The sequence below is a fragment of the Bufo bufo genome, chromosome 3, assembly GCF_905171765.1.
Source record: "Bufo bufo chromosome 3, aBufBuf1.1, whole genome shotgun sequence".
NCBI classification, from domain to species: Eukaryota; Metazoa; Chordata; class Amphibia; order Anura; family Bufonidae; genus Bufo; species Bufo bufo.
Window position 1 is genome coordinate 101,392,434 of NC_053391.1, and position 10,585 is coordinate 101,403,018.

At 49.7% G+C, this 10,585-nt stretch overlaps 1 protein-coding gene across 2 annotated transcripts in view; it reads right to left on the reverse strand.

The window, feature by feature from the left end:
- PHF12 (PHD finger protein 12) overlaps window positions 1-4,344 on the reverse strand; it is a 40,310-nt gene extending 35,966 nt beyond the window's left edge. Inside the window, exons 1-2 of one of the 2 annotated variants that reach the window (XM_040423413.1) lie at window positions 3,776-4,344; window positions 2,228-2,409 (exon numbers count right to left, since the gene is read on the reverse strand). In XM_040423413.1, coding sequence (XP_040279347.1) covers window positions 2,228-2,409; window positions 3,776-3,829 — 236 coding nt within the window. In that variant the 5' untranslated portion in view covers window positions 3,830-4,344. Of the gene's footprint in view, window positions 1-2,227; window positions 2,468-3,775 lie in introns of both variants that reach the window. The other variant, XM_040423414.1, reaches the window with a different exon arrangement.
- Window positions 4,345-10,585: the final 6,241 nt, after the last annotated feature.

Genomic DNA, 10,585 nt, shown 5'->3' on the forward strand with positions numbered 1-10,585 from the left:
AATCTGCCGCATGCAGACAATCTTTTTTTTACCATGTCAAAAGACTTGGACTGCACGATGATCGAGCGTTCGCGGCAGTATTACACTGCCAGATGATCGCTAATGAGTATTTGCGATTATCTGCGAAAACATTGGGCAGTGTAATACAGTCTTAACACTGCAAAAAAGTATAGCGTAAATGCGATGGCCTCTCACCACATTTATCACTATGATCAGTAGGGGTCCGACTCTTTAGAATAAAGTCCTTCCCTGGATAGAGGTGTCCTGGCCACAGGGCTGTACAAGAAGCTGCAGCTGGTCCTAGTCACCTAAGGGCACTGGGCTGCAAACCCCCTGCATAGCAAAGGCTGGAGAGGCCCAGAGGTCGGACCCCCGCTGATAATAAAATGAAGGAATATCCTTTAACATCTACATACATTTGCTATGCTGAATGGCATCATAGACTGCATTTTTCAATGTGGTCAAGCAATGGTATTCTGATGTGAAGACTGTAGAAATCTATGGGTACCTCAGAAATAAAAGGGATCGGTCTAGCCCCAAAACCACTGAGCTGTGGCCACATGCTGCTTGGGGACAAGTCACCCCTGAAAATAGTAAATGGCTGCAGTGGTGCACTTGACCGCAGACGCCATATCATACTGGGGCCTGAGAGGTGGTGAATAGGCGAGTGGTCCCACCCCCCACCCCCTTTTCATTTGCTGAATTTCAGGGCCATAACTAAAATTGGCTATGGGGCCAGACATCCCCTTTAACATTGTCGCCATACAGCACTGGGTCAAAGGTCGTGTGTGTGGAGGGGTTCCTCCCCCACTACAATAACTTACTGATATGTAAGCACCGGGTAGTAGCCCATAAACATGGTGTGAACAGAGCCTTAGGAAGCTGCCGAAGGTGTCATTGCTCGACCAGCAGGGAATTCACACAATTACACAATACCGCATTCATCCATCTACAGCACAGGAAGATAAAACAGAGCTGCTTCCCAAATGACACCCTGTATACAGCGTCTTCGGTGAGACCCGTGCCATGTAAACACAGACAAGTTCCTTCCTGTCTGTGTCACCGTGCACAGCGATTCTACATAAGACCCCGCAAGAAGAGGGGTCCGGATAGCATTCCCTCCATGTACGAGTGGCCATCCATATACAATAGAGGTTGTCCTTGAGCAACAAAGCTGGCACCCTTCCCAGCACTGCTCGCCGGCTTTACCAGAAGTACACAGGCCTAATTATATTTCCTTCCCGGGTAACTAGAACCGCGCTGTGTCACCACCTCATAACACTGGGAAACCTTCACTTATGCCACACAGACGTAAGACATCCGCCTGCAAGCGGCAATGTCATAATTATCTAGATCAGGGATCCGCAACCTCCGGCTGTCCTGACACTACAACTCCCAGAATCTTCCTATTAATTCTATGGGAGTTACAACAACAGCTGGGCAAGTGTGCAGTTTCACAGCAGCCGGAGTGGAAAGGCTGCAGACCCCTGACCTAACGCTTGTCACAAGGACCTACAAAAAGATGCCGATGCCCCAACGTCCCGATCTAGCTGCAGTCAGCACTGCGGAGGCACGCAGACCCAGGAAGACCTCACTTTGCCAGAAACAGAACAATGAACAGAACTGGTTTTGTGTTACAGTGAAGAACAGCGGCACCAGCGCCACCTATGGGATGGCTGGAGGCACAACACTGCATATTTGCACAGTAGCACACAACAGATCATAGATGGCAAACCCTATGACAACAACAGTAAGGGGGGTTTTCTGGGAATTTGATATTCAGGGTCTATCCTGAGGACATGTCATCATTATCAGACTGGCGGAGGTCCACCTCCTGACACGTCACCCGATCAGCTGTTTGAAGAGATGCTGCTGTCACCAGAGCTCTGGCCGTCCATTCTACAGCGGCTGTGCTTGGTATTGCAGATCAGGCCCATAAGCTGCTCCTAGGCCACAAGACCAATGTACGGTGACGTCACTGGCCTAGGAGGAGGCCTTACAGAGCAACAAAGCCTCTTCCAACAGTTGAGGATAGGCCGTCAATGTCAAATTCACAGCTAAGCCTTTTAAGAGTAAATATCTAAGGGCCTGCCATTAGAACAAATGAGACAACATATAGGCCTGGAGGGTTCACAGGATAACAAACACCAGACACACAGGTATTCACACTATCAGGAGCTCTCTCCACAGCTAATATACACGATGGGGATAGACGACGGCCTCTTACCAGCACTGAAGGTGGAAAGCGGCCGGACAGTGGTCACAGCAGAGGAGGTCCCCTCCTTCCTTGCAGCTATCACAGCTGTCATGGTTGGTGGCCCGTCCACTTCTCCTGGGCTCTTTTTCTGGTCTCCTGCTTTTCTTCTCCCCTTCTTCACTCTTGGGTGGTGCCAGGAGGGCTTGGATTTGCTAGTGTAGGCACAGGGGAAGGTGGAAAGCATCAGCGACAGAACACACGATTCCAAACCTATTGCATAAAACTAATAATATTCACAAATGATGTCACGCAGTGGGGTTGGGGGCTGTTGCGGACACAGTGTCCACACTGCCTACTGTGCTTCAGAACCGGTGTCAAACCACCATCGGCAAAAACAACCCCCACTCATTTTAATTGGATTTTTCCAACGAGAAACCCACATTTTTTTTCTTCTTCATCAAAGCAGCTGCATAAGATGAGAGAAAAAAAAAAAAAAAAGCCTTGTGCCCCTTTATTCCTAATCTCAAGGCTTCCACTGTTCTTGCGGGCAGAATAGTGTGAACAGGGCATGCCCTCCGGGTAGGTCATCACTATCAGATCAGTGGGGGGCCCACCACTACCGATCAGCTGTTTGCAGGCGGCACCAGAACACAGCAGTGTGCAGATCTGGAGGCCGATACAGCCTCCCGACTAAACAGCTGATCAGCGGAGGCGCGGACCTCCATAATCTCACACTGATGACCTATCCCGAGCACAGGTCACTGGTGTCTAAAATGTGGAAGACCCTTTTCAGCACCAGTTCAGCAAACAGCTACCACCCCTATACACATTTGGCTCTGCCAGACGCCATGCACCTCCTCTGAAAACAAAATGATCAAGCCTGTTGAATTCCAACATGCTCGAGCCTTCTTTCCCCTCCAAAATCTGGCACAAGGTGGAGGGAAGCTGAAACAACTCGTATACATTAATTGCCTGGACAACCCAGCCAAAAATCAACAGATACTAATCTAACGCGACCACCTTCAAGCCTAGTTCACACATCAGTGATTTGGGGTCATAAAATAAAGCACAGGAGCAGATCTTTCCATTATACCGTATCTGTGTATAGGCTTCGCTCCTAATCACTGATGGAAACCACTGACCAAACACTGACGTGCGAGCGGGGCTGCTTGATGAATACACTGCAGGAGATCAGAGCTAGCGCAGGGTTTGTCCAATGCAACCAATCAGATCCAATCTCTCATTTTTTCAGAGGTCCCATGGAGTATAGAAGCAGCTCTCTGATTGGTGCACCACTTGTACAGCCTCAAGAGCCCAAGCTACACCTTTTCTCAGTCATCTAGGTGCATGGAGATGGGGGGTAGAGGAGATCAGGGGGCAGAATATGTCCTCTGCAGCCCCAGAGGCTGATGATACCAGGGAGCAATAGACTGTCCTCCTGCAGACATGGCAGTAAATGGAGCCCGGCCGTCACTGCGCATGTCTCCGCCGATCATGGGCCGAGGGCATCCTTATGAGGCCGGGCAGAGGAGCCAGGGTCTGCAGGGGGCCCCTCCCTCAATGCTGGGCTCAGCTTACCTCCATCAGCCCCCCGGACGTGTCCAGGTCGTACACAATGGTTTTGGTCTCCATGGCGGGGTCTCGGGCCCAGCAGACGAGTCGCTCAGTGAGGTCGCCGCGGCCTCCCCCCCGGGGGATCAGGTCCTGGAGCTCCGAGTAACGGAGATGGAGCCTCGCTGTCTCCTAGGAGCTATCCGGCCGACAAGAAAGCTTTAGAGGGAAGCACTCCGAGGAGGGGGCGCTCCCTGCTCCGGGGATATGGCGAGGCCTATCCAGGGCCTAGCCTACTGGTCGCCGGTCCCTCCTCCTGCGATGGCTGCGGTCTGCAGGAAGCATCAAGGCTCCGGCCATGTTGGCCCCGTCTTTTCACAGGGGAGAAGGGCAGACAGAAGGGCTTGTATAACGGCGCACTGCTCCGTGACGGGCTCCCTGTTCCGCTCCACTCCTTCCGCGGTTGCTTACGTGCGTCTCCCCTCCCCCAGCAGCGGCCGCGCACTTGGCGCAAAGTGACTGCGCGGGAGACAGCCCTTTGCGCATGCGTACAACAAGGAGAAAGGGAGGGGGAGCGCTGAGCCGCTAAACACCGAGGATAGGAGAAGCGCTAGACTTTAGGAACGTCACGGCGTTTACGCATGCGCAACAGGCTAGACGGCTTTCTTTGAGTCGCTGGGAAGACAGCGGACGGCATCTACGTCACCAACCATGCGCATGCGTGGTGTTCGAGAACGGGAAGCCTAGAACAGCCACGAAAGAGGCGGGGTGGATTGGATGGCTACAGTGACGTCACCGAGCGGAGCGTGCGCTTTAGGACGGAAGAAGCACACACGGCCTGCCCACAGCAGGGGGCGCGGCGAGAAGTTACGTTACGTCCTTAGATGTACGCAGGCGCAGAGCTAGGAAAAAGGGGCGTACAGGGGCTGCCCGTGGGAGGGAACTGGGTCCTCTTCCTGCGTACATGGAAGGGGCTTTTTATTGTTTATGTTTTGGCTTTGTCTTCGCATGCGCGTTATGTGTATGTAATGAGAGGGCGGCCATGTTGGAGCTGGCATGTTCGGGAGTGACGTTTCCTGGATAAGCAGCGCTTTGCAGTGTCTTCACGTTCCCAGCAGATAGGGTTTAGTATGCCTGTGACCGCGCCTCCTGCACAGGGCGAGCCTGGATACCCCGAGGGAGAGCATTTTACTATCTAATTCCAGAATCATTTTTGCTGCCTGAAGGGGAGGGCAGAGAAGCCCGCTGATTGGCTGAAGGGCATCACGTGGTGCTTTCCGCCAGTGACGTGTACAAGCACAGCCTTGGCTGCAGGGACCATTCTATAGAATAACTCATGGCTTGTGTGAAAAAGGCTCGGTACACAAAATAAACGTATACGTTACAGATGCCGTCCGTCACCATAGAGTTCCATTATTTTAAAAAAAAAAGCACCGCTCCAGCAACACGCCCCTGGTGCTCGATGCTGACGCCGTCATCATAAACACGCCCCGTCCCCTTAGATTGACAGCGCTAGATGTCACGTCTAGTTCTGGCGTGTGCGCGCCACGTCTTCTGCTGCTTGACGCTGTTGACGTCACTACTTCCGGAAGTGGAGGCCACTGCAGATGAAGCTGATGGTGCCTCTACTTCCGGGTGGAATGACATCAACGGTGCATGAGCCGCATTAGAACTCAGACACTGCTACGACTTGTTAACGAGCTGTTTACGTCTCTTGATGTATTGTTCTCTTCTTGGCTCTTTTGAATAAAAGAAATTGAACAACACATTAGAACTCAGAGCTAGACATGAGGTCAAAGGGAAGGGGGGCGTCTGTATTGAGCATCGGGGCATTGCTGCAGTGGTGCTCAAACTGCATAAGCCGGCCTCCTGGTGCTCCAATGCCTCATTTGCATAAAATAAAACAGTACATTTCTCGTTTTACTCGGCTCAATGCAATGCATGGGCACTGGACATGTGAACTCTGTGCTGTAGATGCAAACCCATTGACTTGAATGGGTCCACGATACACAATATATGACAAACGATAGGACATGTCATTCAAATCAATGGGTCCGCATCCGCAGCATGGAGTTCACACAGCCAGTGCCCATGTTTTGTGGACCCGCTGTTTGCAGTCCACAACATAGGCTCGGCGACCATACGGTTGCGTCAATGAGTCATTACTGTGAGGGGGGCATAACTACTGTGTAGGGCAGGGATGCTCAACCTGTGGCCCTCCAGCTTTTACAAAACTACAACTCCCAGCATGCCTGGACAGCTTACAGCTATCAGCCTACAGCAGGGCATGGTGGGAGTTGTAGTTTTACAACAGCTGAAGGGCCGCAGGTTGAGCATCCCTGGTGTAGGGGCTCTAAATGGGCATAACTATTCTGTGGGGGGCCTAAGAGGTCATTCTACTGCATGGAGGCACAAAGTCAGCTAGGGGGGGGGGGGTTACTCATGAAATTTCCGCAGTGGACCCCCACCGATGTGTTATAACTGCCCTGAAAGTGGGAATTGCAACTTGTTTGTCTGTGTTCCTGTGCTTCATACACCGTGGGTGCCAGCTGTGGTACATAGCTGAAGCCCACCTGCAGCGTCAGGGATGACTCTGGTTCTAGACCAGGGATCAGCAACCTTTGGCACCCCAGCTGCTGTGAAACTACAACTCCCAGCATGCACACTTACTCGGCTGTTCTTTTAAAGGGTTTCTATCACTTCGTTTCACCTATTTAGCTGTCAGACACTAGCGATCCGCTAGTGTCTGCTTTATCTAACCATCCTAATATAAGAGCTTATTGTCCTGCCGTTTAGCTAAAAAAATAACTTATATAGATATGCAAATGAGCCTCTAGGTGCTATGGGGGCGTGATTAGCACCTAGAGGCTCCGTCTACCTTAACAAACTGCCGCCGCCCAGCGCGTCCCTCCAGCCCGCCCATCTCCTCCGGAATGCGACGCTCCTCGTATTCGGCGCATGCGCAGTGAATGTCTGATCGCTTCCCTGCTCAGACATCTCCACTGCGCCTGTTCCTCGGAGCACTATGATGTCATCGGCGCAGGCGCAGTGGAGATGTCTGAGCAGGGAAGCGATCAGACATTCACTGCGCATGCGCCGAATACGAGGAGCGTCGCATTCCGGAGGAGATGGGCGGGCTGGAGGGACGCGCTGGGCGGCGGCAGTTTGTTAAGGTAGACGGAGCCTCTAGGTGCTAATCACGCCCCCATAGCACCTAGAGGCTCATTTGCATATCTATATAAGTTATTTTTTTAGCTAAACGGCAGGACAATAAGCTCTTATATTAGGATGGTTAGATAAAGCAGACACTAGCGGATCGCTAGTGTCTGAAAGCTAAATAGGTGAAACGAAGTGATAGAAACCCTTTAACTTCCATAGAAGTGAAAGGAGAATTCTGGGAGTTGTAGTTTCACAGCAGCTGGGGTGCCAAAGGTTGCTGATCCCTGGTCTAGACATCCCATTTGGCATCCGTTTGAGCCATTTCTGCCAGAGATCCGTTTTTTAAACAGAAAAAAAAAGTCCTGCATGCAGTACTTTTTTTCCTTCTAAAATAAAGGATCTGTGACGGAAATGGCTCAAACGGATGCTAAATGTCCATAACTGAGGCTCAGGATCCGCTTTAAAAAAAAAAAAAAAAGGATTCGTATTTTTTTCCTTTATTTTCTTGTTCTTCAGTCTCTTGCGTGAGCAGCTAGCTCTTGTGATAGTCTCAGTCATTTGCATGGAGATTAGCTCAAATAGATTGACTAAAGAGCCACCTAATGGCGAGTGCTGGCATTGCATGCTGATAGGAGTAATGGAAGCTGCTGTAAATTTTTAGACTGATATTATTACATTATTTCATGATAGACCAGGAAAGAAGATCAGGAAAAAGGATCCTAGATTTCCTATAATATAAAATAACTTGCATCGGTGGCTTTGCAGCACACTAAAGTGGAGCAGATGGTCAGCCAAATGGATGTGTCCTGTACGATAGGCAAAAAGCAAGGACACAGCACTCACACCCAGGTACCGCTATCCCCTTTATATCTGAAGTTGGAATGAAGCTATTTCACACACAGACATAACCTGAAGCACCTGGTCCCAGTGCAAAACCCTTTTTGTGTTGCAGAAGGGCATTTAAAGGGAATCTGTCACCAGCGACCTCCCTATCAAACTGGTTGCATAGACACATACCTGTGGTTCACCTGATTAAAACGCAGTTCTCTCCTAGAGAGAAAGGAAGAAAACTAGGTAGAAGGCTGTCAGTCATCAGCAGGTGGGCAGGACTTCATGAATAACCAGGACTCTTCTCAGGCGGCCGTGACTCTTTTCCAGGCCCAGTCTGCAATGATTGTGATGTTGGTTCTCGGCAACCACTTACTTTTAACTTTTAAATGACAGACCGCTGAAATCAACTCGCCTGTCTCTACTTTATGCTGCCGTTTGTATGGGCAGCATAAGGCTCCATTCACACGTCCGCATCCGTTCCGCAATTGTGCGGAACGGGTGCGGACCAATTCATTCTCTATGGGGACGGAATGGATGCGGAGAGCACACTATGTGCTCTCCGCATCCGCATTTCCGGAGAGCGGCCCTGATCTTCTGGTCCGCAGCTCCGCAAGAAAATAGAGCATGTCCTATTCATGTCCGCAGCTGCGGACAAGAATAGGACTTCTCTATTTAGTGCTGGTGTAATGTTACATTACCCTACTTCGTGAGATTTCCCTACCTCCTAACTTCCTGTCGCACCGGAAATGACGTGTGGAAGCGTTCCTTAGTTTTGACGATCTGCGCATGCGCAAAAGGACAGTTTAGGGAAAATCTCACTGCAGAGTTCAGCAGCACACCGGGATACTGCGCATGCGCCGGAGAGCCGAAGTAGGGAAATATTACGGCCCATTGCGCAAGCGCGGATAACTCCTGAAATTTCATCCGATCTCCGCACCTGCGCAGTGTGGGGGTAGGGAAAAAATTACGTCCCAGTGCGCAAGCACCGAGGGTAGTATAAATATCCATTTCGCAAGCACTGCTAACCCTTTGCTGGAGCTATATGAGAAACCAAAACGCCAGTGTGAAAGTAGCCTTAGTGAGACTGATTTTTTCTTCTTCTTCTTCTAATTTAGTGAGACTGATACAGAGGGGGTGAAGACCCTGCCTGTGGGGGCTTACAGTCTACAAGGGAAGGGGGAACGAGACAGTAGATGAGGGTAGAAGCTGCTCAGATGGTAGTGTAGTGGCAGCAGAGTTATTGTAGGTTTTTCTGAAGATCTCCCTTTTCAGGTTTCTTTTGAAGGTTTTGGAGGTGGGGAGAATCTGATCGTTCGGGGTAGTGAGCTCCATCTCTGAGGCTATAGTGTGACGAGCAGGTAAGAGGGGAGAAAAAGGTCTTGGGAGGATTGGAGATTTTGTGGGAGGATTTATTGGGATATTAGGTGAGAGGTGTAAGGAGCTGTGAATTTCTGGACGACCTTGTATGTATGTATTCTGTTTACTAGAGTGGAACTGAGCTGCGCCTAGGCTATGTGACCAATCAACAGGACATCATGCAGCGCCGGGACACCCTAGGGGTATAGTGTATGAGTGTACTGGTGATGATGTGCTTAGTGGGGGTAGTAGTACTCACAGTTCTGTAGCTCCCTGGGCTGGCGTGCAGTGGATGCGAAGACAGCACTAAATCCTCTTGGGCACTCTCTTTTGCAGGGAACACCAGCCAGTAACGCTTATGGTGCTTTGGCGGCTGGGCCCCTGGGTTCGTGACACCAGCACAGTGAGGTGCAATGAGGAGAAGAAATGGAATGATGAGAGAGGCAGTAGTTGAACCAAACAGGAACTTTACTTGTCAGTTGTAGTCTTGCAGTAACTAGCAGTTGAAAGCAGTACTTTGTGTTACATGAAGTTTTCAAACATGATAAAGCTGCAAATCCTAATTAGCAGGCTCTGTGAGGCGATGTATATACAGTCAGGTCCATAAATATTGGGACATCGACACAATTCTAACATTTTTGGTTCTATACACCATCACAATGGATTTGAAATGAAACAAACGAGATGTGCTTTAACTGCAGACTGTCAGCTTTAATTTGAGGGTATTTACATCCAAATCAGGTGAACGGTGTAGGAATTACAACAGTTTGCATATGTGTCTTCTACTTGTTAAGGGACCAAAAGTAATGGGACAATTGGCTTCTCAGCTGTTCCATGGCCAGGTGTGTGTTATTCCCTCATTATCCCAATTACAATGAGCAGATAAAAGGTACAGAGTTCATTTCAAGTCTGCTATCTGCATTTGGAATCTGTTGCTGTCAACTCTCAAGATGAGATCCAAAGAACTGTCATCAGTAAAGCAAGCCATCATTAGGTTGAAAAAACAAAACAGACCCATCAGAGAGATAGCAAAAACATTAGGCGTGGCCAAAACAACTGTTTAGAACATTTTTAAAAAGAAGGAACGCATCGGTGAGCTCAGCAACACCGGAAGACCACGGAAAACAACTGTGGTGGATGACCGAAGAATTCTTTCCCTGGTGAAGAAAACACCCTTCACAACAGTTGACCAGATCAAGAACACTCTCCAGGAGGTAGGTGTATGTGTGTCAAAGTCAACAATCAAGAGAAGACTTCACCAGAGTGAATACAGAGGGTTCACCACAAGATGTAAACCATTGGTGAGCCTCAAAAACAGGAAGGCCAGATTAGAGTTTGCCAAACGACATCTAAAAAAGCCTTCACAGTTCTGGAACAACATCCTATGGACAGATGAGACCAAGATCAACTTGTACCAGAGTGATGGGAAGAGAAGAGTATGTAGAAGGAAAGGAACTGCTCATGATCCTAAGCATACCACCTCATCAGTGA